The sequence below is a fragment of the Cynocephalus volans genome, chromosome 18, assembly GCF_027409185.1.
Source record: "Cynocephalus volans isolate mCynVol1 chromosome 18, mCynVol1.pri, whole genome shotgun sequence".
Taxonomy (NCBI): Eukaryota; Metazoa; Chordata; class Mammalia; order Dermoptera; family Cynocephalidae; genus Cynocephalus; species Cynocephalus volans.
The window spans coordinates 12,610,728-12,637,492 of NC_084477.1; the positions used below are offsets into that span (position 1 = coordinate 12,610,728).

Consider the following 26,765-nt stretch of genomic DNA (forward strand, 5'->3'; position numbering starts at 1 on the left):
CAAAATGTAAGGATAATGGGCCGGCCAATGGCTCACTTGGGAGAGTGTGGTGCTGATAACACCAAGGCCACGGGTTCAGATCCTATATAGGGATGGCCGGTTCGCTCACTGGAAGAGCGTGGTGCTGACAACACCAAGTCAAGGGTTAAGATCCCCTTAAAGGTCATCTTTAAAAAAAAAAAATGTAAGGATAATGACGGACTTATTTTGTTGTTTTGACTATTATAGAATCATCTCAATGTATGAAAGCAAGTTCTAGACTGTGCTTTTTACTTCCTTTAAAGAGAGAACTGAAGACTTTAACTGTGTGCTGATATACACTAATTAAAAAGAGAAAACTACAAAATTAGTAAAAATGCAGAGGAATGACTGAGCTTATACAAAATGAAATAAAAATCAGAATAGTACATTTATCCTTTTGGTGCCTGGGATTCTCAGGAATTATTGTACAAGACAATGTGTTGGTCTACTAAAAATTGAATTATGTTGGTAAATACAGGTTTATTTTTATCTATTTGCTGTTGTGAATAATTTAGAGAATATGGAAAAGTATTTTAAACAGAGAAAGGGGTCAGGGGATATCTGAAAAAAACAACTTAGTTAGAGTTGGATTATTTTCTTACATTCTTTTTTCTACTTTATTTTTCATTCAAAAAGTCATGCATGCTTATTGTAAGAGATATAAAAGTCAAACTGTACAGAGGTATATAAAGTAAACATAAAGTCCTCAGAGCATTGAGATCGAGAACACACATAACACCTGTGTCCTCCTACTTTGATACTCCAAAAGGATAAATGTATAAAATATACATTTTTGTGGTTTCGAAAACATGGAAATGCATGTCTATTTAGACAGATAAGTGGCACAACACCCTGTGGGCAGAGAAATGAAGGAGACTTTCATTTTCTACACTTTTGTTTGAATGTTGACACTGAGTATATTTTTCAGACAAAAATATTTTTAAGGGGCCAGCCTGTGGTTCACTCGGGAGAGTGTGGTGCTGATAACACCAAGGCCACAGGTTCGGATCCCTATATAGGGATGGCTGGTTAGCTCACTGGGTGAGCATGGTGCTGACAACACCAAGTCAAGGGTTAAGATCCCCTTACTGGTCATCTTTTAAAATATATATATATATATACATATATACATACATGTATATATATATATTTTTTTAAGATGAAAGAGCCATGCAATAATACTTCATAAACTACTCAATGCACATTAGTATGATTCACACTCAGTAAATCATGTATTGAGTACTATTCTTCTATCCAAACCTCCAAGGAGAATAAGGTTTAAAATCCAGTTTGAGCATATCAGTAATTATGTTGGAATGACCAACAGAAACACAGCCTCCTCCTAAAAACCTTCATTAGGAAGTCATTCCCTTTTTTCCTGACTCCATCTGTAGGTATATTCATCTAATGTATCTCAGAGCACGTCTCAGATTTCCTCCAATCAATCCATGCCAGGCTCTCTCTGGACACGGTGTCATCATGTCACAAGGTGCTTACCTGTGGTGTCCTCTTGCAAGCCAACATCAAAAGCCAGTTTATCAGTTGAAGACCGGGAGGTGGACAGGCAGCACAGATACTAAAAAACACAGAACCGGTAGTTGTCACTCAACATTTGTAATCATTTCAGCATCTTATTCTGACATCATTTGGTATCCATCTATCTCCGTTGTACCAGTCTGTTCCTGAAAATCTGGATGCTTCTGCACAAAGCCCCGGCTTCTAAATGCAAATGAAGCAGAAGAGCACTCACAGGGCATGCATTAGGAGCACGGTTCTATAGGAGATGTGGCCTTTTTCCCTCCTAAAAGACCCGGGAAATGTGCTCTGTCAGTACAAGAAGACAAGTGACTGGGGACATTTGTACATCTCTCACTTCGTGTGATATTCATGATAATCAGCAAAAGTGCGACTTGATCTGACGGACTGAAATCTTTTTTCCAAATGGAAATTTGAAAACCATTCACTTTTATCTTCCAGCTTTCCTTTTATTTAAAAATTTTAGCTCTTTGAATTCCATCCAGAATTGATTTGGTATGAGATTTATCATGTGTATACATATATATGTTTCCCTAAGAGTCATCACACCTGTGACACCATCATCTCCCTACTCCTCCCACCTTTAGGTTTTCCTAACTATATATTCTCAGACATAAAGTTTTGGATCATTTCTCAAGCCAACTCCTCTAGTCCCACCGCACCTTCAAAAACCTTGCTACGTATTATAAGAATGAGGACACAAAGATGAATGTGGTATGAGCTCAAAATACAACTACACCAAGCAAGTGCATCACCAGCAAGAGCAGGAGCCCTGCAAAAGAGTACCCAGAGACCACTCTGGAGGTTGAGCAAGCCCAGATCACTCAGACCATTCAAATCAAACCCCTCCCCCCAAATCACTGGAAAATTAATGCAAAGTCTAGAAAATTCCTATTATGGAATATGGCCCACCCAGCTAGGTAGGTGTCCATGAGTGAGAGAAGGCAGGAGATGAACTGATCAGGGGAAGAAGTGCTGGCACATTAGGTGAAAGTCCACCATTGGGATGTAGAATCAAGTTGACTGCAGACTCTGATTCTGTCTCTTGACTACAGAGCCCTGGCTCCTAAGGTTATAGTAAAGAGGTTTTCAAGGTCCCCCAAACCTGTTTTTAGCCAGTGCAGGAGTACAGTCTAACCTCGAGACAAACAGCCCATGGTGGTCTCTGACGTAGTTTAGATCCAAACTGTGTTAAATGTCTGCTATTATTTGAGAAAAAATAATAACTTTACAATACTCAGACTTTCCAGACGAAAACATAGGATGATTCCTATTAAAGTCTTCTGTAGTGTTTTTCAATAATATTACAGCCCTAGGCACTATAACTATTAACATGTACTCTCTCCTTTAATGTTCACAGCAACCCTGAGGTAGACACTATAATTATTTCACTAAATGTTTTTTCAGTTCCATGAGGGCAAGGACTGAGACCTACTCACTATGATTTCCAGCACCTAGTACAGTGCCTAGCATAGCAGGTGCTAAATAATATTTATTGAATGAATGGATGAAATTTTCAGATGCAATTACAGGCTTAAAGAGGCTCAGCCCAGGCTATCAAGCATGTGGCAAAGTGAGACTAAATCCAGATCTAACAACAAAGTCCAGGCTTTTAACCCATCTATTATGTACAGAGAGCAGTTTTCTTAAAATAGACCCTCACATTTATTATTTCATACAGTTTATGTGTTTTGATTGCTATGGAAAATGGAATTCTTTCCATGAAATTTTAATGTGTGATTGCTCTATACAGGCAAGTTGTTTTTATATATTTGTCTTGTATCCAGCCACTTTATTAAACTGTTTTACTTTATACTATTTGATAATTTGCCATGTCAGCCAAAACTTCCAGAACAGTGCTAGATGGCACTGTAGACAAAACAAATCCTTATTTCATTTTTTTTAAAGTTGGTTATGAATATGCATGAGATACAAGGCTGATTGTCCCCCCTCATGCCCTAGATGTGAAGACCAGATCCACACTGGCAGCATGGCAATTACCACAAATTGCATTTGTACCCCATCTCCCCCACCCAATTATCGCCAACCTCCCCCCCTCCCCCTTTCCCCAACTCCATGTTGTATCCCTAGGTATGTTCTCTCCCTCTGCAAGTCCAACACACCACTGTGGTCTTTCTTTCCTTCTTTCTTTCTCTCTTAACTCCCACTTATGGGTGAGGACATGTGGTATTTTTCCCTCTGTGCTTTGCTTATTTCACTCAACGTAAGTTTCTCCAAGCTCACCCATGTCCTTGCAAATGGGAAAATTTCAATCTTTTTTATGGGCAGAGTAGTATTCCATGGTGTATATATACCACAATTTCCTTATCCAATCATCCATTGATGGGCATTTACATTGGTTCCATACTTGTTTGTTTTAGTTCATTTGCTCAAGAATAGTTTCTGTGCTTCACAATTATGATATTGGCTATTGTTCTGACATTAATGTTCTTTAGAAATACTCACCAATGTTTAGTTTTTATTAGGAATGGGTGTTGAGTTTTACTAAGGACCTCTTTTGGCAATTATAAAGATGATCACAATTTTTCTTATTTGACCGATTTATGTGATGCAGCATACTAGTAGAAATGATGTTATTAAATCATCATTAAAATTATGTCTGTACTTTTCCCGTACTTCTCTTGTTATACTTTTTAATTCTATTAACCTGACATTTCAGATCAGATTATCACATCAATATCCATGACTGAGATTGACAATTTCTGCGTGCTTGTTGGATGTTGGTATTGAGCTATGCTTATTCTCCTGCTCCAGAACAATATTTGCAAAAATTACCTCCTTTTTCAAAGGAATGATTAATTATATTATACTTCCAGATATTGAGCTATCATGCAGACACTAAAATTATGTCGATGAAGAATTTGAACAACGTGAAAAATTCTTATTATACTATGCAAAATAACCAAGATATAAATTTGGTTATGTAGTAAGATCTCAATTATGTAACAAAAAAATTAAAAACAGACAAAATTGCAATTTTTTTAAGTACCCAACACTTTTCTTTTTCTTTTTTTCTTTCCTTTTTCTTAATTAATTAATAAACTTTTCATTGTATGTGTTTATGGGGTACAGTTTGTTGTTTCAATACATGCATATATTGCTCAACGATCCAATCAGAGTAGTTAACATATCTATCACCTAAACATTTGTCATTTCTTGTTGGTTATAACATTCAAGAACCTCTTTTCTGGCTATGTAGAAATAGACAATATAAATATGATTTACTATAGTCACCTTAGAGCACCAGAACTTATTCTTTCTAACTTTAACTTTGTAACTTTGTATAATCTACCAACCTTTTCCTGTACCCCCTCTCCCTTTTCCTGCCTCTGGTAAACACTATTTGACTCTCTATTTCTTTTTCCTTTAAATTTACTTTTTCTTAATGACCCATAATTGTATATATTTATGGAGTACAATACATACCTGCATACATTTATACTGTGCACAATGCTCATACTGGGGTATTTAGCATATCTACCACTTCAGATATTTGTCACCTCATTGTCCCAACACTTCTCTCTTACTACCGTGATCAGAAGAATTTTTTCTTCTGTAACTTCCAAGTTTTATATAATAAATAGGTATTGCTTTTATAATTTAATAATGCTTTAAAAATAATATAATAAAACTTTTATGTTTTTACATATAACATATTATTTATATATTTTACACATTATATATAATATTTTTAAATATATTAATGTAAAATATGTAAGAAAATGCTCATATATGTTTCTCTTTTAATATATACAATTTAGAAAATGAGAAATCTGCCTAAGAGGAGCCGAATGGATAAATGGGTAAAAGAAAAGGCTGATATGAAAAAAGAAAATACTTAAAGAAGGAAAGGAAATTAGTGGGTAACATAACTGGAATATACAAGTCAATTTTTTTTTTTTACCAAATCTTTCCATAAGGATATTTTCATTCTTTAATAAATAAATTATTTAAAACAAAATCAGAAAAAACCAATATTTCTTATTTGCCTCTCTCCCCCTAAAACTTTTCTTTCAAAAGTAAGACATGAAAAATAAGAATCATATAATGGTGGAATTGAAGGACCTTAAAGATCATCTAAGCTAACCTTCACCTTATAAATGAGAAAACTAAACAGGGTACAAAGGTATTAAAGGACGTATACATCCAAGCTCATTAATACCACTGCTGAAATGACACTACCAGCATTTCCTGACTATGGTTTCCTCAAATGGATCGGCATGACCACATGAGAGATGAAATCACAATGTCTACTCACCATGCCACTGTAGGAATGACGCAGCAAGATGGCATGCCCATAGAGGAGTGTTCGATGACCACCACCTTGAGCTGTCTGCACAGAGAAGAAAGAGGGGAGAGAACAGAAAAACAGAAAAGAGTAAACGTCACCGTGTCAACAAAGTGCTCTCTTGCTCTCAAGGGAAAGATTAATAGGAAAGAATGCAGTAAGAGCTACTGCAGACACGCACAGAGCTGATGAAATAATGCTTAAACTGGAATAAAATATCAAGGATAACCTTACTGTGGGGCTAGCACTTGGTAGTGACTTTGATTTCAGTAATTATCATAATTTGTAATTATTCAATAATAGTGTACATAGTTACTATCCATGTTTCCTGTTATATTATGGTCTCCATTGGAGAGGAACCCAATGATGGGTCACCACTGTGTTCCAAGTACCCAGAAAAATGCCCAACACACAATTAGCAATAAACAAATAGTGGTTCAATGTGTGAGTCTTCCTAAAACACAAAATTGAGCCTATTACCTCCAGGCTTAAAAACTTTTCATTCCTCCCAATTACGCATAGGAAAGAGTCTACTTCCTTTCTACAAAATAGAAGAGTGTTTCTTGAATTTTAGCATGCTTACAAATCACCTAGAGAGCTTGTTAAAACACAGATTTCTGGGTTTTCCCACTAAGATTCTCATTGAATAGGTCTAGGGTAGATAGAGAAGTCTCATTTCAAAAGTTTTCTAGGTGATGCTGACACTCTTGGTACAGGGACCACACTTCAAGAAGGACGAGCTTAGAGAACATTTACTCTCAATCCTTCCTAGCCCTGTCTCCCAACCACTCTATGTTCCAAACATACCCAAACACTCTCCCTTCCTTGAATATGCCCTGCTGTTTTCAGGCTGCTCTGTCTTAGGACCCAATGCTCCCTCTGTTCCTATTGTCTTTTCTGCCTTAGGAACTGTGTTTTAAAGCTCAAGTGCAAGGCTACCTCCTCTATGTAGCCTCCTCCTGTTTCCTCAAAGGCAGCCACTCCCTTGGTCCTCCCAGATCCCTAGGTATGCACCTGTGCCCTGGCGTTATCATGCCACACTGCAAGAACCTCTCTCTCTTTGACAAGACCATGAACTCCTCAAGGAAATGACCTCATCTTGATTATCATCCCACCTCCAGCTCTGAGCACAATGTCAGGCCATAGTAAGCACTCAATACACACTGGTTGAATGAAAACTGGATGTGGGGGAGCCCATTTCAGGCTGAATGTGGAGAGTGCATGGAGGCCTCATGGTACATAATTTCAAAGTGTTCATAAAGAGGAAGCGATGATGGGAGGCAGTGTTGGGTTGCAGGGAGAAACAATAGGAATTACAGGGTAATTACAGAATCTAAAAAATTAGATCAGGGTAAGATCACAGGAGGCATAGAACGTTATGCCAAGGAATGCACACATCTTTCCGTAGGAAAAAGAGGTCTTTAAGGATTTTAAGGATGAGAGTGATGAAATGGACCTATACTTTAAGAATTACAGAAGTACTTTAATATACAATACTAATAAAGTGTAACGACTAATACCCTTTTTACTAAAAATACATCACCTCCCTATTGCTCCATATAATTTCTTAAAATAATTTTATTGATATGTTATGCCTGAAGGACTTCAGAACCATTCTTTTTTTTTTTTATTCAATGGTTTAGCAGAATTTTATTTATTTTTTATTATTTTTATTTTTTTATTTTTTCATATATATATATTTTTATCTGAGATATTTCTTTTTTAAATTTTATTTTGTCAATATATATTGTGGCTGATTATTGATCCCCATCACCAAAACCTCCCTCCCTTCTCCCTCCCCCCCTCCCCCCCAACAATGTCCTTTCTGTTTGCTTGTCATATGAACTTCAAGTAATTGTGGTTGTTATATCTTCCCCCCCCCCCCGGTTTTGTGTGTGTGTGTGTGTGTGTGTGTGTGTGTGTGTGTGTGTGTGTGTGTGTGTGTGAATTTATATATTAATTTTTAGATGTGGTGTTTCTCTTTCTGTGCCTGACTTGTTTCACTTAATATAATTCTCTCGAGGTCCATCCATGTTGTTGCAAATGGCAGTATTTCATTCGTTTTTATAGCTGAGTAGTATTCCATTGTGTAGATGTACCACATTTTCCATATCCACTCTTCTGATGATGGACATTTGGGCTGGTTCCAACTCTTGGCTATCGTAAAGAGTGCTGCGATGAACATTGGGGAACAGGTATACCTTCGACTTGATGATTTCCATTCCTCTGGGTATATTCCCAACAGTGGGATAGCTGGGTCGTATGGTAGATCTATCTGCAATTGTTTGAGGAACCTCCATACCATTTTCCATAGAGGCTGCACCATTTTGCAGTCCCACCAACAATGTATGAGAGTTCCTTTTTCTCCGCAACCTCGCCAGCATTTATCGTTCAGAGTCTTTTGGATTTTAGCCATCCTAACTGGGGTGAGATGGTATCTCAGTGTGGTTTTGATTTGCATTTCCCGGATGCTGAGTGATGTTGAGCATTTTTTCATATGTCTGTTGGCCATTTGTATATCTTCCTTAGAGAAATGCCTACTTAGCTCTTTTGCCCATTTTTTAATTGGGTTGCTTGTTTTCTTCTTGTAAAGTTGTTTGAGTTCCTTATATATTCTGGATATTAATCCTTTGTCAGATGTATATTTTGCAAATATTTTCTCCCACTCTGTTGGTTGTCTTTTAACTCTTTTAATTGTTTCTTTTGCTGTGCAGAAGCTTTTTAGTTTGATATAATCCCATTTGTTTATTTTTCCTTTGGTTGCCTGTGCTTTTGGGGATGTATTCATGAAGTCTGTGTCCAGTCCTATTTCCTGAAGTGTTTCTCCTACGTTTTCTTTAAGAAGTTTTATTGTTTCAGGGTGTATATTTAAATCCTTAATCTATTTTGAGTTGATTTTAGTGTACGGTGAGAGGTATGGATCTAGTTTCATTCTCCTGCATATGGATATCCAGTTACCCCAGCACCATTTGCTGAAGAGGCAGTCCCTTCCCCAGTGAATAGGCTTGGTGACTTTGTCAAAGATCAGATGGCAGTAAGTGTGTGGGTTGATTTCTAGATTCTCTATTCTATTCCATTGGTCAGTGTGTCTGTTTTTATGCCAGTACCATACTGTTTTGGTTATTATAGCTTTGTAGTATAGCTTAAAGTCAGGTAGTGTTATGCCTCCAGCTTTATACTTTGCTCAGCATTGCTTTGGCTATGCGTGGTCTTTTATTGTTCCATATAAATGACTGGATAATTTTTTCCATTTCTGAGAAAAATGTCTTTGGAATTTTGATGGGGATTGCATTGAATTTGAATATCACTTTGGGTAGTATGGACATTTTCACTATGTTGATTCTTCCAATCCAAGAGCATGGGATATCTTTCCATCTTCTTGTATCCTCTCTTAATTTCTCTCAGCAGTGGTTTGTAGTTCTCATTAGAGAGATTTTTCACCTCCTTGGTTAACTCAATTCCTAAGTATTTTATTTTTTTGGTGGCTATTGTAAATGGGCAGGCTTTCTTGATTTCTCGTTCTGCATGTTCACTATTGGAGAAAAGAAATGCTACTGATTTTTGTGTGTTGATTTTGTATCCTGCTACTGTGCTGAAATCATTTATCAATTCCAGCAGTTTTTTTGTAGAGGTTTTAGGCTGTTTGATATATAGGATCGTGTCATCTGCAAACAGGGACAGTTTGACTTCATCTTTTCCAATCTGGATGCCCTTTATGTCCTTCTCTTCTCTGATTGCTCTGGCTAGTACTTCCAACACTATGTTAAATAGGAGTGGTGAGAGTGGGCATCCTTGTCTAGTTCCTGTTCTTAAAGGAAAAGCTTTCAGCTTTTCCCCATTCAGGATGATATTGGCAGTGGGTTGGCATATATGGCTTTAATTATGTTGAGATACTTTCCCTCTATACCTAACTTATAGAGGGTCTTTGTCATGAATGAGTGCTGAACTTTATCAAATGCTTTTTCAGCATCTATAGAGATGATCATATGGTCCTTGTGTTTGACTTTATTAATATGGTGTATCACATTTATTGATTTGCGTATGTTGAACCAACCTTGCATCCCTGGGATGAATCCCACTTGATCGTGATGAATAATTTTTCATATGTGTTGCTGTATTCTGTTTGCTAGTATTTTAGTGAGGATTTTTGCATCTATATTCATCAAGGATATCGGCCTGTAGTTTTCTTTTTTGGTTATATCTTTACCTGGTTTTGGTATCAGGATGATGTTTGCTTCATACAATGAGTTTGGGAGATTTGCGTCCGTTTCAATCTTTTGGAATAGTTTGTAAAGAATCGGTGTCAATTCCTCTTTGAATGTTTGGTAAAATTCTGCTGTGAATCCATTTGGTCCTGGGCTTTTCTTGGTTGGGAGCCTTCTGATAACAGCTTCAATCTCCTTTATTGTTATTGGTCTGTTCAAATTTTCTACGTCTTCATGGTTCAGTTTTGGGAACTTGTGTGTGTCCAGAAATTTATCCATTTCCTCCAGATTTTCAAATTTGTTGGCGTATAGTTGCTTATAGTAGTCTCGAATGATTCCTTGTATTTCAGATGAATCAGTTGTAATATCGCCTTTTACATTTCTAATTTTTGTTATTTGAGTCTTCTCTCTTCTTTTTTTTGTTAGCCATGCTAATGGTTTGTCAATTTTATTTATCTTTTCAAAAAACCAACTTTTTGATTCGTTGATCTTTTGAATTGTTTTTTGGTTTTCAATTTCATTCAGTTCTGCTCTGATCTTAATGATTTCTTTCTGTCGGCTAACTTTAGGTTTGTATTGTTCTTGTTTTTCTAGTTCTTTAAGGTGAAGTGTTAGGTTGTTCACTTGCCATCTTTCCATTCTTCTGAAGTGAGCGTTTAATGCAACAAATTTCCCCCTCAATACTGCTTTTGCAGTAACCCACAGGTTTTGGTATGATGTATCATTGTTTTCATTAGTTTCAATAAATTTTTTGATTTCCTGCTTGATTTCTTCTTGGACCCATATGTCATTAAGTAGAATGCTGTTTAATTTCCATGTGTTTGTATAGTTTCCAGAGTTTCATTTGTTATTAATTTCTAGTTTTAATCCATTGTGGTCTGAGAAGATACATGGGATAATTCCAATTTTTTTGAATTTATTGAGACTTGATTTGTGACCCAATATGAGATCTATCCTGGAGAATGATCCATGTGCTGCTGAGAAGAATGAATATTCTGAGGTTGTTGGGTGGAATGTTCTGTAGATATCTGCCAATTCCAATTGGTCTAGAGTCTTGTTTAGATCTTGTGTTTCTCTACTGATTCTTTGCCTAGATGATCTGTCCAATATTGACAGTGGGGTGTTCAGGTCCCCTGCTATTACGGTATTAGTGTCTATTTCCTTCTTTAGGTCTAATAGAGTTTGTTTTATAAATCTGGCTGCTCCAACAATGGGTGCGTACATATTTATGATTGTTATGTCTTCTTGATGGATCAGTCCATTTATCATTAAGTAGTGTCCCTCATTGTCTCTTTTTATGGTTTTTAGTTTAAAGTCTATTTTGTCAGATATAAGAATAGCTACTCCAGCTCGTTTTTCTTTTCTGTTTGCATGGTAAATCTTTTTCCATCCTTTCACTCTTAGTCTGTGTGAATCTTTATGGGTGAGGTGGGTCTCTTGTAGGCAGCATATAGTTGGGTCCTCCTTTTTGATCCAGTCAGCCAGTCTGTGTCTTTTGATTGCGGAATTTAAGCCTTTTACATTAAGAGTTGTTATTGAAAGGTGTTGATTTATTCCTAGCATTTTATTGGTTGTTTGGTTGTCTTAGGTGTCTTTTGTTCCTTGCTTTCTGATTTACTGTTTGTTTTCTGTGTTTGTTGGTTCCTTAGGTTGTAGATAGCATTTTTGTTTGCTTGTTTTCTCTTCATGAATGCCATTTTTATTATACTAGTGGGTATTGATTTTTCTTAGGTTTTTATGGCAGTGGTAGTTATTTTTCAGGAAACAAACCCAGTACTCCCTTGAGGATTTCTTGTAAGGGTGGTCGTGTGGTAGTGAACTCCCGCAGTTTTTGTTTGTCTGAGAAATATACTATTTCCCCTTCATTTCGGAAGGATAGCCTTGCAGGGTAGAGTACTCTTGGCTGGCAATCTTTGTCTTTTAGTATTTTGCATATATCATCCCATTCCTTTCTAGCTTTTAGGGTTTGTGATGAGAAGTCTGATGTTAGCCTGATTGAGGCTCCCTTATAGGTGTTTTGACGCTTCTCTCTTGCAGCTTTTAAGATTCTCTCTTTGTCTCTGAGTTTTGCCAATTTGACTATGACATGTCTTGGAGAAGGCCTTTTTGGGTTGAATACGTTTGGAGATCGTTGAGCTTCCTGGATCTGAAGATCTGTGATTTTTCCTATACCTGGGAAGTTTTCTGCCACTATTTTGTTGAATATGTTTTCAATGGAATCTCCATTTTCCTCCCCTTCTGGAATACCCATGACTCGGATATTTGAGCGCTTAAGGTTGTCTGATATCTCTCTCAGATTTTCTTCAATGTCCTTGATTCTTTTTTATTTCTTTTTGTCTGCTTGTGTTATTTCAAACAGCCCATCTTCAAGTTCAGAGGTTCTCTCTTCAACTTCGACAAGCCTGCTGGTTAAACTCTCCGTTGTGTTTTTTATTTCGCTGAATAACTTCTTCAGTTCAGCAAGTTCTGCTACATTTTTTTTCAGGACACTGATTTCTTTGTACATTTCCTCTTTCAGATCCTGTATACTTTTCCTCATTTCATCATGATGTGTTTTCTTGTATCTCATTCAGTTTCCTTAGAATTATCACTCGCAATTCCTTGTCAGTCATTTCAAGGGCTTCTTGTTCTATAGGATCTAGAGTTTGAGATTTATTAACTTTTGGTGGTGTAATTTCTTGATTTTTTGTATTTCTGGTATCTTTTTTTTGATGTTTATTCATTGTGGCAGGGGGTTTCACAGTCCACCGGTTTGAGACTAATGACTAACTAGGATGTTGCTGTGGTTGCCAATTTGGTATGGCTACCTCCGTGGCTGCTCAGTTGGCCTCTAGTGCCTTGTGTGTGTGGTTGCCTCGGGTCTTGGGCTTCTCTGGGGAGCCACCTTTCTTTTCAGCTTGGACTCTGCTGGGCTGGTGGATCACGTACCACAGGGTGTGTGATCGCTGTTGAGCTTTCACTTCCTGTGCAGGACTTCTCCCTGTTCCATGTGCTCTGGCCCAGGCTGTTGGATCGTGCAGTGGCAACCCCACAGGGTGTGTGGTTTCTGTCAAGTCTCTGCCTCCCTGGCCACACGTCTCCCCACTCTGTGCGCACTGTGCTGGGCTGGGGCGTGTCTTCTGCAACCCTCATCTATCAGCTGGGCTTTCAAGACCCTGCTCGGCACTGCCTCCCCCAGGAAGTCTACCAGGTTTCTGCTAGGCACAGACGACCGGTCGCTCTGGGTGCCTTTGTAGCACTGTGTAGATCTTTCTCGGGACTTGTTCACCTTTGTATCCCCCCGGTATAAACCGAGTCTAGCGCCCGCCTGCAGCCAGCTCTCCGGCAGGTTCAAGCGGACCTGGGAACTCTCCTACCACACTATTCCCAACCAGAAATTGCTTAGGCTTTTTTCCGAACTGGTGGCCGCAGAGATGGTATCTGCCTCCCAGTAACAGGAAGTTTACCGGGGGCCAGAGTCCAGGGAGTGGGGGAGTGACAGTCGGCCCGCCCGTACTTCCTTGCCCTTCCGACACTGGCCGGGGACGCCCCCTGCCACCAGCCCCGCCAGAGAACCGCGGAGGGAGTGGGAGGGGAGGCCGGCCCGCAGGCTCCAGAAAGCCCCGCGCCGGGCCAAGCAAGTGGGTAGGCTCAGTGAGGGCGGAGCCGGGCGGAGCTGCCCACACCTGGGAAAATGGAGGCCGCCCTGGGGCAGTGAGTGGCCTAGCGATGCAGGCGGGAGCCGGGTGGGCATAATCCCGCCGAACAGAGCTGGACCAGGGGTCACTCACAGGGTTGTGCCAGGTCGGGTGCTCACTCTCTGTCTGTGGTTTGTCGCCTTCCCTGTTCTCGGCCGCTGCCGCCTCGGGCTGTTCAGTCGCGGTGCAGCTCGGGCGCTCCCCCGAATCTTCTTTAATGCTGGCCTGAAACCTCGAATCCTGAATAGGGCAGCTGGCCGCCTTCAGCGCGGCCCCGGCCTCCGGGATCCTGGCTGCATCCACAGCAGCCCTGGCGCCATGTTCCCTGTTTCGAGACTCGCTTTTGCAGCTAAGAAACAGTTCTTTTCCTGCTCCACACTTCAAAGCTGTTGCCTGTAAATGAGGCAGCCTCTCCTGCCGGGGGCAAAGTGGCGGTCACCCCCCATGACCGGCCACCAGCAGCGGACCTCCCTTAAGAGATGGCAAGAGGAAGGTCCACAAGTTTCCCGGCTGCCTGAGGCCCAGTGGCCGCCTTTTCCACCTCAGCTACTCCGCGCCAGCCACCGCAGCCACCGCCATCTTGAAACGCCCCCCAGAACCATTCTTAAAACATATTAAAAGGCAATCTAAGAAAAACTATTTTTAAAAAAATCACTTTTTTTTCACATACTGAAAAGGGGAAAAAATCTACTTTGAAAAATTATACTCCTTCACAGAATGATGCTCTTTTTAGAGAGTACTTATTTTTTTTTTCTATAATATATTTGATTTACTATGGCCAAGAACAATTATGTACCTTGTCTGCTTTGGCTTACTTTGATAGAAATTCACCTTTTCATACCAGATGTATGTTCCAAAGCCATAAATTTCAGCTAAACTTCAATAACACTTGATAGTCACACCAATCAAAACAAGTTTGTTTGTTTTTTTTTAAGTGAAAGACAATGCCTTGAATTTAATCAAGAGCGTTAATTGCTTCTTTTGCTGTAAAGCTTTCCCTATTCATTTCATTTATATATATATAATTTACATATATGTATGATTGTTCATACATATGCACTAATGTTCAAAATTGTTAAACTAAGAGGAGATATTTTTGTGTCACAATTGTCTTTCAACTAGAGGCTTTACGATGAGACAATAATAGACTTTACAATATAGATTTTCTCACTACTTCCATGCTAATTTATCCTGCAGATTCTGGTGGGTTTTTTTAATTTAATTTAATTTTATCAATATACAATGTGGCTGATTATTGTGGCCCATTACCGAAATAGGACTTTTACAGTAATATACAAATAAGCCATACTGAATGCATTTTGTTACCTAAAAGATCACTAGTAACACAAAGTGAATATCATTTCTGCCACATACTCTTTTCTGTCAATTTCTTTTCATCTAACTTGTCATTTTAAATGTTACTACTCTAACTGATGCTGATTCTGTAAGAATAAAATGTATAATTTCCACTCTTAGAAGTGGATAACTTGTTCATTCAACAAACATTTATCAAAAGAATTGTGTATGGTATTGATATTCTACTCTGCACCCTATGAACATGCAAAATCATTTACATTTCCACAACAACAAAAAAGAAAGAAACAACAATAATGAATTGTGTATATGGGATGCATCCAAAGAAATATCTTGGCTTTTTGGAGGGTTTTTTTGATTTGGTCAATCATGGCAAGTCTCTTGTTAAATTTGGCCTGGGTCCTTACTTTAATTGAATTGAACAAACATTTACAGACGTCCTCTAATGTAAGGAACTACCAGTACTCTATGACGATGGTTATGCCAAGTATTGGCTAGCTACTTCTAGAGGTATTCCTCTAAGATTAATTTCCTAACTTAAGCAACACCTTAGGTGGACTGTGGGAATTCCCGAGAGCAATTGTAATGAGAAAAAGGTCACTCCTGCTGGATGACATACTACAAGGAGGAATAATTCAGTAATCTGGCCTCCCAAACCTAAAACAGTCAGCACACATGACATTAACCACATGAAGCTCTGAGAATCCAGCCAGGACCAACTAGACATGTGTCAATCGACCCCATGGGGCAGCAAGCTCAAAAATGGCCTGCCTTTTGGTCGGATGTAGGAAAAAATCTTGTTTTTTGAAGTTTAATGGAATCCAAAACAGTGCTTTAAGTACACCAATTAAATACACCAATTAAAAGGAGAATCAGGAACTAGCACCAATAAATCTTCAATTCACCTTAATGCCATGTATATGCTAACTACTGCTCATCCTCTAGTAAGGTGTATAACCCAAAAGAAACAGTCTTTCCTACTCATTCAAAAAATATTTATTGGGTGTCTACTAGGAGAGGTACAGTACCTGGTACCAAAGATGCATGAGTTCACAGCCTTGCCAATGAGAGTTTTCTCTGAAAACTTGAGTTATTCATTCATTCAAAATATTTGTACAGTAGAAGCATAGAAAGTGGAAGTTCAAGAACGATGTTTTCATGTATTTCTAAACACCTCCAACAATACGATGAATTATCAGGTCCTTGTAGTTAAAGGATTATCTGCAACTTAAGTGTCCTTGATGTACTTTTCCAAATGTGACGTAAGCCTAATCTGTCCCTGAAAATCCAGTTCCCATCCTGTAGTTGTTCAGCCTGCGGTATTGCTAGTGAGCTGTCCCCAGCCCTTCCTTGTGACCTCTCTGCAGAACCAGCAGCTTGAGGTCAGTTTCTGCTAGGTTACTGTAGTCTCCTGTACATGAGGAGGGTCTACTTTGAGGGGCAGCTGCTCTTTTAGGAAACAAACAAACAAACAAAAACAACCTTATATGTCAGAATAGGAGATCCAAGCCTCACCTAATAAAAAGTAGAGTTTGACTTTTTGAAAATATCAGTTAAAAAAATTTTTTTTCAGTTCTGTGTAGGGGTTTGGTCTTATTACCCCTGAGATGACCACTGGGTTAATGTCACATAATAGTGTAAACAAGCTCATAAAATATAAGCAGATTAAAAAGTCCAGGATAGTTTCCAACAAAATCCAAACAGTGCTGTATGCATTCTGTATAAACCTTACATCATTTCTCACAAATTATTTTAATACTAATTTAGTGTTATTAGTCATTTCCTATGCCTCTAGATTTCCCAGATCTTGCCAAAAATGTCCAATTAGGGAACCCATATTGCAAGCAAAACCTTTACTGTAAAGACATCTATATTTACATTTATTTAGAATAATATTAGGTCATAGAGCATAATTTATTTATCTGTTATTCTCTGTGGCGAGGGGAACAAACTGGATTATTGCAGCTACATTTGAGGTATGACTATTATGAGCTTAAAATGTCACAAGGCAGCAAACCAGAAGATATAAAACCAGCATAGTAATGATGTAAATCAACTAATGAGGTTTATACACTCATGAAAATTACTGGCCCTATGTTTCGTTCTCTCTTTTGTTTGTTTTTTAACTTTGTCCTTCTTAAATGTATGTTTGCAGGGCTGGCCTGTTAGCTCAGTTGGTTAGAGCATGGTGCTGCTAACACCAAGGTCCAGGGACTGATCCCTGTACCAGCCAGCTGCCAAAACAAAGAAAAAAAGTAACTCTATGTTTGCAATATATATTTGCTTATTAACATGTCCCTTGTATTATTGTTGATTAATGCTGTTTAATTTACTAACTATATAACACCTAAATATTTTAAGGTTTTCTGTTTTTCTAATAATCTTTTCTGTACAAAAATGCTTTGCTAATCAATGTAGGACATTTCTCCTAATTCCTGGCTCTTATTATGGAAGAGGGGTTTTGGGGGGTTTTTTGTTTGTCTGTCTGCTTTTTAATAAATCAGACTCTACAGGAGAATTTTCCTGTATCACTTAACTGCTATAATATAACATGCCATTTTAGAAGTTGAACAAGGAAATCTTTTTATCTTTTTTTAATCTAAGTTTTTCAAATGGTTAAACAATAGAATCTTAAAAGGAGTTTATTACTTCAGGCAATACCAAATCATACCCCCTAAATTAAAAATTATAGATAACAACAAAAAAATTTGTATTAAGAGAACTTCTTTCATAGTGCTCAGATATTTAAGTTAAGAACTTTTAAGTTTATCGTCAACCATGAATAGTAATGCTTGAGAAATAGAAAAATTAGTTGTTTCGGGAAGAAATATTCTGAGAACATGCATTCTGAGAATGACTTATAAACACAATTGTGACCAGCACAAGATACACAGGGGCAGCCCAGGACTATGGAGCCTGGCGTTTCTGTGGGTCTCCAGCAGCAGGAGACTGGAACAGCCCTGCCGTCTCTAGGCAGTAGATCACACAACAGGGTCACAGCTTGATTGTTAATAATCAATGAGAAACCTGACTTCAGTGCAGAATAGATGTGCCTGATAAAGCCAGTTAAGTATTGTCAGGACGGCCACTTGACACTGAAATGGCTTAGTTGTGATGATGTCTTAACCAAAAGTCTCCTGGGAAAACAGATCAGGCTATGACAGAACTAACTCACCCCTACTCAGCATTAGCAAGCAGAAATGGGCTCCCACAACAAGAAAGCATCCCTCTGGTGCTAAGAGCTTAAACAAGGCCTCTGCAGGCATGCACACCAAAACGAATCATAACTGAAAGGTGAAAGCCCAATAAAATCCAGCATCCTTTCCTTTTCAGTGGCTTAAATTACTCTAATTACATGCATACACCCTCATTGAATCGAAGTCTTAACTTTCCAGATCATCCAGGGCAGGTATGAAAATAAGCCACTAGCCTCCTGGCTTCGCAATTAAATCAGAGCCTAATTAAATTATTTTAGGTATATCACCTGGTTTTAACCAATTCTACATCATCTTTTCATTTGCACTCGTTCTGCATGAATCTGCTCTCGTGAACTAGCTTGAGATATCTGTTTCAATAACTACCCCATTCACCCTTCCCAAGGGAAAGTCAACATGGCACTGGACAGGGGTCAGGGTGAGGGTGAGATGATAAAATGAGTACTTTAAATGCAAATTTAGCAAGAAAAACTGAATTTTTTCAACCCTAACTTTATTAGTTATGTATTAATATTTGCAAGGAGAGGAAATATTAATGTTTTGCTGCAGTTTATGTCTTCTCAACCAAAGCCCTTGTTTCATGATATGTCTAATTTAGCAGTAAATATCCTCTATTCACAATGTAATAATGATATTTCTACTGAAATATAAAAGCTGAATTTTTAAAAAAATTTTGTCAACAGATGGCTTCACAGAAATGCTCTGTTCTGTCACCCCATCCAAACTGCCAAATTCTTACTGTTAGTGAATAGGTCCAGTTTGGGGTACATTTACCACACTGTAAAATATGAATAATAGACTTAAATTACTCAACAGACTAACAAGCGGACTTTGCTTTGCTTTTTCCAAAGGCACATCCTTTTCAATCTGCATCCAGAATTTTGATTTAAGGCTTCTCAGAGTTGATAGTTTTTGAAATGATATTCTTTCAAAAATAAATTATATTAAGGCTTTATGAACTGAATACAAATAAATTTCTCTAGTTTTTCTTGGCTTCTAGGATTAAAAATTAAATCTCATGAATGTTACAGCAGACATTGGTAGGTACATAAAAAAACAAAAGTTCTACTATATATCCTGAAAAAACTATTCCTTCAAAGACATGACATGATCTTTTTTTCAATTTGTCTCCCTTCACAACTTTTTCATTTCTCTAATTTAGTTGAGAAACAAAAAGGGGATGAATTATTTTCATTTCTCCTGGAGAAGTAGTTTCTTGGTGCCTCTTCTAATTTCCCAGGGTAAGAGTTTCTTATTGAGTTCATGCAAAAGTGCTTACACACAAAACAGAGTACACATTCTAAATGAAGAGTTACTGGAAAAAAAATTTGTTCTAATGGGAGAAATTCCTAACATTGGCTAATTAAACTTCGTATGTTATAATATGACCCAAAGATGTCAAGTTTGTCTAAGCTGTTAAATCCAAACACGTGACTTATTTATTTAAATTTAAAAGTCCCCAAGCTTGATTAATTTTTAAAACCTCAAAAATGTGAAGAAAAGTGCCATGAATTCAAAAATAAAATATGTATAACCATACTTAAAACATACAAAGTATCACATATATGTATAGAAGATGATTCAATTTCTTACCTTCATCATGAATTTCTGTAGGGGCATAAGGAAAAGAGAAAAAACATTAAATATAAATCATTTCAAAGACTTATTTAAAAATACTGTACCTCTTATTTATATAGACTCCATTGTTCTAAATGGAGCTATATAAACAATAAACACAAAAACACATTGACTGTGTTGTTGCAACAAAACATAGCATCAACTACATGCTAGAGAAAAGCTGTAGCAAGCAACACTCTTCTTTAAAGAGTTTTTACATTAGTTTTTCCTTTTTCTGTGAAAACATGCCACTCTCCTTTAATGCGTGATTCAATTTACAACATCTCTAAGCACCAAAAAAAGTATCATCTTAAACGTATCCTCTAAAAATGCTTTTTTTTAAAAAAGTAAAAAACTTTCCTTCCATCCTTTGCATTAAAATGCAGTGATAGAAACAGCAAACCAACCAATTTTAGTAAAAACGGTAGATTAGAAGCAGGTAGGGCAGATTGGAAACTAATACACTGCCACGAGGTGCTCATATTTCATGCAAAACAATGGTCAGCAATTCCTTAGATACTACATATTGTGAGAGGTGAAATTTGAAGAAAAATCACCAAAAAAACCGTTTCTCTTTTTTCTCTTAAAATGAGTCTCCTCTTATAAACAATATCATAATAGCTTTTTTCTTCTACAAACATAACATGTGTATATACTCCTTCATTTTTCTTTAGACTCCTAAATTTTCTTTGACTTCTTATTACCAGGGGAGCTAAGATAAAAAGACATAAGAGTGAAAACCATGTTGTATTTCCAAACTTAGGGCTACATTTAGTTGGCAGGAGCATGTCTAAGTCCTGCAGAGAAAAGATACACACAGCCACATTAGTTTTAAAGAAAATAACAGGGGAAAGTTTTCCACTATAGAGATTTGTAAATATTACAGTTGTTGTCCTGAAACATACCTACTGAGCACAGTAATATCTATACTATTAAATGGAAATTACACTGAGAATCTTTTTTTTTTTTCATTTTCAATATTATAATTTTAAGGGAAAACTGTAAAGAACCTTTTCGTTCTTGCCTGAGAAAATATAGGCTGTTGAGTTACATTTTTGTCACTGATGTTAACAGCAAATGGTCTCAGGAAATGTATATACCACGTTGAAACTGACCAAACCACATACCTGCACGTGATTCACTAATGATGAAGATATCACAAATGAAGAATTAGGAAAAAATAATTTTTAAGCATTAATTCAAAGAAATACAAAAATACATGGTTTATAATAGATACTTTCTTTGTGAGATTTTTTTTTAATTAAGCAAAATTTGGAGGATTTTTCCATAAAAAAGTCTCAGCCTGATTTTTTCAGTTAATCTAGCTGAATTCCATTAAAATTGTAATAGATGGAAAACAGAGTGGCTGGTGGAGTTACTGAGGTCTGTTATTTAGAATTTCTAAGTTGTGCACAACTGCAGAAAGAACAAGACACAAAAGACAGTAGTCTGCATTTACAACAAATAGAATGAATGCTGCAAATTAGCAAAGTCTAAACTATCCATCTATAGAATGTGAAAGTACAGCAGGTGTAATAGACATATTATTTTCAAAAGATCATCAAGAAAACGAAAGATCATTTGTAGCATTATCCACATTAACTTTTTGTACAAATCATTTATCGGTCAATTTGGCTTAAGTGCTAGCTATTACCAAAGTGATAGAATTATGATACGCAAAAGGGATCATTCAAGGGCAAAGAGGAAATCCAAGTCCATTAAAACAAAAAGGCTGAATATATTACCTTAATTTCAACGTGAACACTGCTTGGGTATGATGACAAACAACACATAGAAAAAACCCTTTAAACATCGATAAAGTGTTGGAGTGGAGAAAAAAGAAACACACAAAGATAAATATTGAAAAAATAGCCTCTTTAGGTGTGGAGAATAGCATAGCAGTTTTATGCTTACGATAATTTTTTTAAATTAATTATTTGATTTACTTCTCCCATGAAAATTTCCAGAGACCAAATAGAGGAAGGCGTGACTATAAGAGCAATTTTCGTGTAGATGCATAGCATGGATTATGACCTGTTTTCTGTCTTAAACGAATTTGGGGGATGCGAATCAATTTGCAGAGAAACACAGGGGGGGGATTTTCTTTAGAGTAAAACTACAAGTGAAGGCAACTCAGTGTCCTAGGGTTGGTTTAATTTCTTCAGACTGACAGGTCAGATGAAGCTCCAAATATGAGCAAAAACCCACATCTCCCCAAGTTATGCTACATGAACATGAAAACCAGGGAGAGACATTGCTATGGTTACGTTTTAACACAAACGTACATGACCTCTGTGGTCAAATGTTGAACCAAAAGAAGCCAGTCTTTGGTCTGTGATACATGAAATAGATCTGAAAGACCTAAGGGATTTTCTTAGCAAATGTTAATGATCATGAGTAGAAAATCACATCAAATAGCAATACTTTATTCTAAAATTAACTACTATTGGACATGGAGAGAATGCATAATTCTATTCAATCTGGTATTGGCACAAAGAAAGAAACAGTAATTCAGGTGCTGTAAAAAAAATAAAAAAGCTCCCCTATGATAATTTTGCCTTTCAGCCCAACCTTGATTTTTTTTAATTGATATTTCAGTTTAGTAATATAGAAACCAATTTTAAAAATGAATACTTCTATATGAGGACCTATCTCCGAAACTTAAAAAGAATGTTCACTAAAGTGTCTCCTAAAAAATTATATGGATAAGGAATGAGCAACAAAGAAACACATATTTGGAGGACTTGTCATTGAAAGGAATTGTCAAACATAACAATCTGAGAGAGTGGGGCAAATTTTAGGCTGAGGGAGTCTTTCTAGCATGAAGTTTCCATTAAGGAGGTAAAATGTCCTACGTCGCCCATGAAATGTCCATTCAATGTAAGACTTTTTCACCATCTCTCCTTTCCAGGTATTCAGATGCCAGGATTCTCCATAATTCTCCAACTGGTAACTTCCCCTTTGTGAATAATGAACTATCTGGTAAGCTTCATTATGTGGAGATGGGAAAAAGTACCACCAAAGACTTGGATTTATGGGTGGCTATATTTAATTAAGGATGCTCTCCAGAAATTTCAGAAGGCAACAGAAATTTAACATTAACAATTCCACGTTTCAAACACAATGTATACTACTTACTGGCATAGATGGACCTATATTAGTTAAAAACCTCAACTATTAATCTTATGATGAAAATATTCTATGTAAATGTTTAACTTTCTAGGGTCCCCCACTGAAAATATCCAAGACTGCACCGAGAAGGCAGCGACGCTGATTGCAGGTCGAGAAAGCACCAGACAGGGGCTCGGTTTTCAACCCATGAAAGAGCAATTATACATCGAATGACACATCCTATAGAAATGTCCTTGTGTCACTCATGTCAATGACCTTCACTGGCATCAATTAGGTGTGCATACAGATATGCTTAAATAGAATTTGCTATATTTTTTGGCAGATTGTAGCAAGTGTTGTCTTTTTCAACCTATCCACAACTGTGTGCAAACAGCATTTGAATGGGCTGTTTCGTCTGAGTGTAATGGATTTGACATATATATATGCACATAGAATTATCTAGTTCTTCTTAAGAACTAGATAAATGAAAATAAATGATTGTGATAAGCTGTAAGTCCTAACATTTTATCTCTGTGACACATGTCTATAAATCACAGAGCTGCATGAATGCCTAAGATGTAAAGTAGATGAGCTACTTGGGGCTTTTTTCTTTTCCCAACTTGTCTCAATAGAGAATTTCTTGAAACCAAAAACAACAAATTCATCTCTACAGAGAACACATGGATAATAATGACCTGTAGACACATAAAGCCTGCCCTGTATTCAGATTACCACCTACATAGAAAATTCATTTATATCAGGGTATAGACGATTCTACATATTTTCTTCAAGCCATTCTAAACATGAATGAACCTTGATAACACGAAGGCACCTCACGGACCCTTGCATGATAGTAATTTGTATAAAATGCACTTAAAAAAATATTTATTTATTTATTTATTTAATATATATCATTTTTTTTTTTTTTGGCTGCTGGCCAGTACATGAATCGAACCCTGGACATTGGCATTGTCAGCATCACGCTCTAACCAACTGAGCGACCGGCCAGCTTGCATTCTTTGATTGTGTAACTATTGAGTTAGGAACACTGGAGATGATTTGTATGTTAACCATTGCAACAGCATCAACATATTTTTTTGAAAGAGTAACTCTATGTATAAGACATCACTCCGTCTATAGACAATGCCTCCAATACAACCATTTCTCCCTCTGTTCTATCTTTTGATTGTCCACCCCCACCATGACCTGTAGTCCCAGGCCTCTGTTCCAGAAACCAGTGCTGGGGGTTAGGGGAGGGCTGGGGGTGGGACAGACAGAAAGAACAGCTCATCACTTTTGAAGCCAGGACTCAGAAATGCGATTGTCTTTGAAAGTGGGAAGAGTGGCCCTGGATAACCCAGTGGGATTCTGTTTAAACAGGTGTATGGATGCTCAGAGAGGCATTGATGAAGGGAGAGAGGGAAAGAGATGGAGGGAGGAAAGGTACTAAGGAGGGAGAGGGAGAGAGAGAGAGATCGATTGACCTCTGATGCAGCGATCCAGAATTCTGCTGTTAGAAAATCGATAAAGAAGTCATTTGAATTTCTACGTCTTACTTAAGTTTTGCTCTGTGTTTATTTTTGTCACCTGGTGGCACAGAGATCTGAACCCTGGACCTTGGTGTCACAACACTGTGCTCTAACCAACTGAGCCCCTCCAAGGCTGCCACTGGGAAGGGACTGCCCTGCCAGCAAGCAAATGGGGACCAGCCTGGGACTGTCTCTCAGGGTGAGGAAGCCATCACCTGACCAGCTGGAGGATGCATTTGGCTGCAGCAAGAGAAACCACAAGGCAGAGATTCCTGGTGATGGGAGCCATCCCTGCCCCCAAGACACCTGCCAAGCACTCACAGAGAGAGTCAGCTTGAGACACCTGACAGGTCTGATGAACAACACTGTGATCTAAGAGGACCTTTTCTGCCAACCTTTCTCTTTTCCCTCCTTCCATGGCACCTGGTGGGGGCACGAGAGACCTGGCAGGGTGTGGGGAGAAGCAGCTTCCCACACCCCTGACCCTCCACACCTCCTGCACCTGAGCGATCCCAGACAGGTAACTTGAATTCGATTCAGAGGTTCGCCTCTTAAACAGGATCAGGCATTTCATCCAAATGAGACTTGGATGGCTTGAAATGACTGTAGGGTGTTTCACTCTCTGAATATGAGAAAGCTCATGGGACCTGTTCTAATTTACTCCCAGGGATGTAGGGGAAGCCCCACAGAGCAGTTTGAATAGTCCTGAGGTTAGGGGGCAGGGGGGCTAGATAATTTTCTGTTGCATTCAAGGTCAAAGCATAAGACTTGAACTGTACAGGTCTTCAAAGAAAGAAATAACTGAAATGTAAAAATTTTCTAAGATATATACACATAACGATCTTCAGTGTTCCAAAATAAACTCAGCAGAATCTTTACACTATATGGTACCTAAATAAAAACCTAAATAAAAACACATATTTCAGCATTGATATGTTTTATCATTAATAGAATGGTAATCCTCAAGCACAAAGAAGTAGTCCAGATTCTAATCCTATAGATAAAGGATCATGGCTCACAAACAGCTCATCTAAGATTATAAAACTAGTCACTGGCAAAGATAAGCCTCGTGGTTTTCCATGATAATTACTTTCTCAGAACTAGAAAGCAATCTCTACTGTAAAGATTTACAAATGAGCTTAACAAAAACCAATTTTGAGATGAGAAATTCTTATGGAAACAAGGGACAGAAGAGGAACACTGTGAGGCAGATCAAAAGTGACCAAATGCCCAGAGGAATGAAAGGGAAGACTTTTAGGCAATGGTGACAAGTGATTCTATTCATTTACACATTCTCTCTAGTTGCAAAGAAATTCAAAGCAGCTTGAGCGGTTGGTCAAGAAATACCAGTCTGGATATGGCACAGAAATACTGCAACAATAAGATGACAGAGGGATATGTTTTAGGACACTGATATTAGGGGAGTGGGGACAAAACAAAAAGAAAAAAAAATACACATTCTCAAAAAGGAACAGGCTTCTATTACCAAGACAAGAAAAATGTGAAACCTGGGTCAGAACTGCAACTCTTGGCATAGAGGAAGGTATGAAATTTCAAAAAGAAATAGTTGAACAAATCTAGTAGTGGTACAGGTCTATACTATAGATAGATGATAAATTTAAATTATTGCCAGGAATATAATAGAGAAATGATAGTTCTCAAAGACCAATACAGGTGTCATTATCATGGAAATGGTAAATTTAAAAAGCAAAAGTTGCCTTGACTATTAAAGGGCTAAAAGAACTGAAAAAAAGAGCCAAGAATCACCAAAAGCCAGATGGACACACAGTTGTTTAGGAAAACAATTGCTGAAAGGGCAGGGAAAGGCTACAGAAAAGACAGCAGGATTCTCAAGACAGTGCATCAAGAGAATTGAATCCCGAGGCCGGAAAGAGTCATGAAGATAAAATAAAGCCATCGGTTAAGTCAATCTTAAATGATTCATCATATTAAGTCACAGAGCAAATAAAAACAAAACAATATAACAGTGAAAAACCTCACTGTCTTGCACTCTTGGGGAAAAAAGTGGGCTGGGGACATCAGTCTCGGTGAGACTCTAATTTCCATTCAGAATCCTGGAATATTAGGAATTGGAAAGGACCTTGCTGTGCATGCGTGTGTGGCCCTCTCTCTGTCCCCTCCTTTCTTCTTTTGCTAACAGATGAGGAAATTGAGACCAATTATAGTAGTAACATAACTTGTTCCCATTACACACTGTGACAATGCTGACC

General features: G+C 37.7%; 1 protein-coding gene across 1 annotated transcript in view; it reads right to left on the reverse strand.

Annotated features, from left to right (window-relative positions):
- RYR2 (ryanodine receptor 2) overlaps nucleotides 1-26,765 on the reverse strand; it is a 448,094-nt gene that overhangs the window by 354,958 nt on the left and 66,371 nt on the right. Inside the window, exons 5-7 of the mRNA XM_063082911.1 lie at nucleotides 19,871-19,885; nucleotides 5,837-5,911; nucleotides 1,519-1,597 (exon numbers count right to left, since the gene is read on the reverse strand). Of these exons, the coding sequence (XP_062938981.1) occupies nucleotides 1,519-1,597; nucleotides 5,837-5,911; nucleotides 19,871-19,885 (169 nt within the window). The remainder of the gene's footprint in view (nucleotides 1-1,518; nucleotides 1,598-5,836; nucleotides 5,912-19,870; nucleotides 19,886-26,765) is intronic.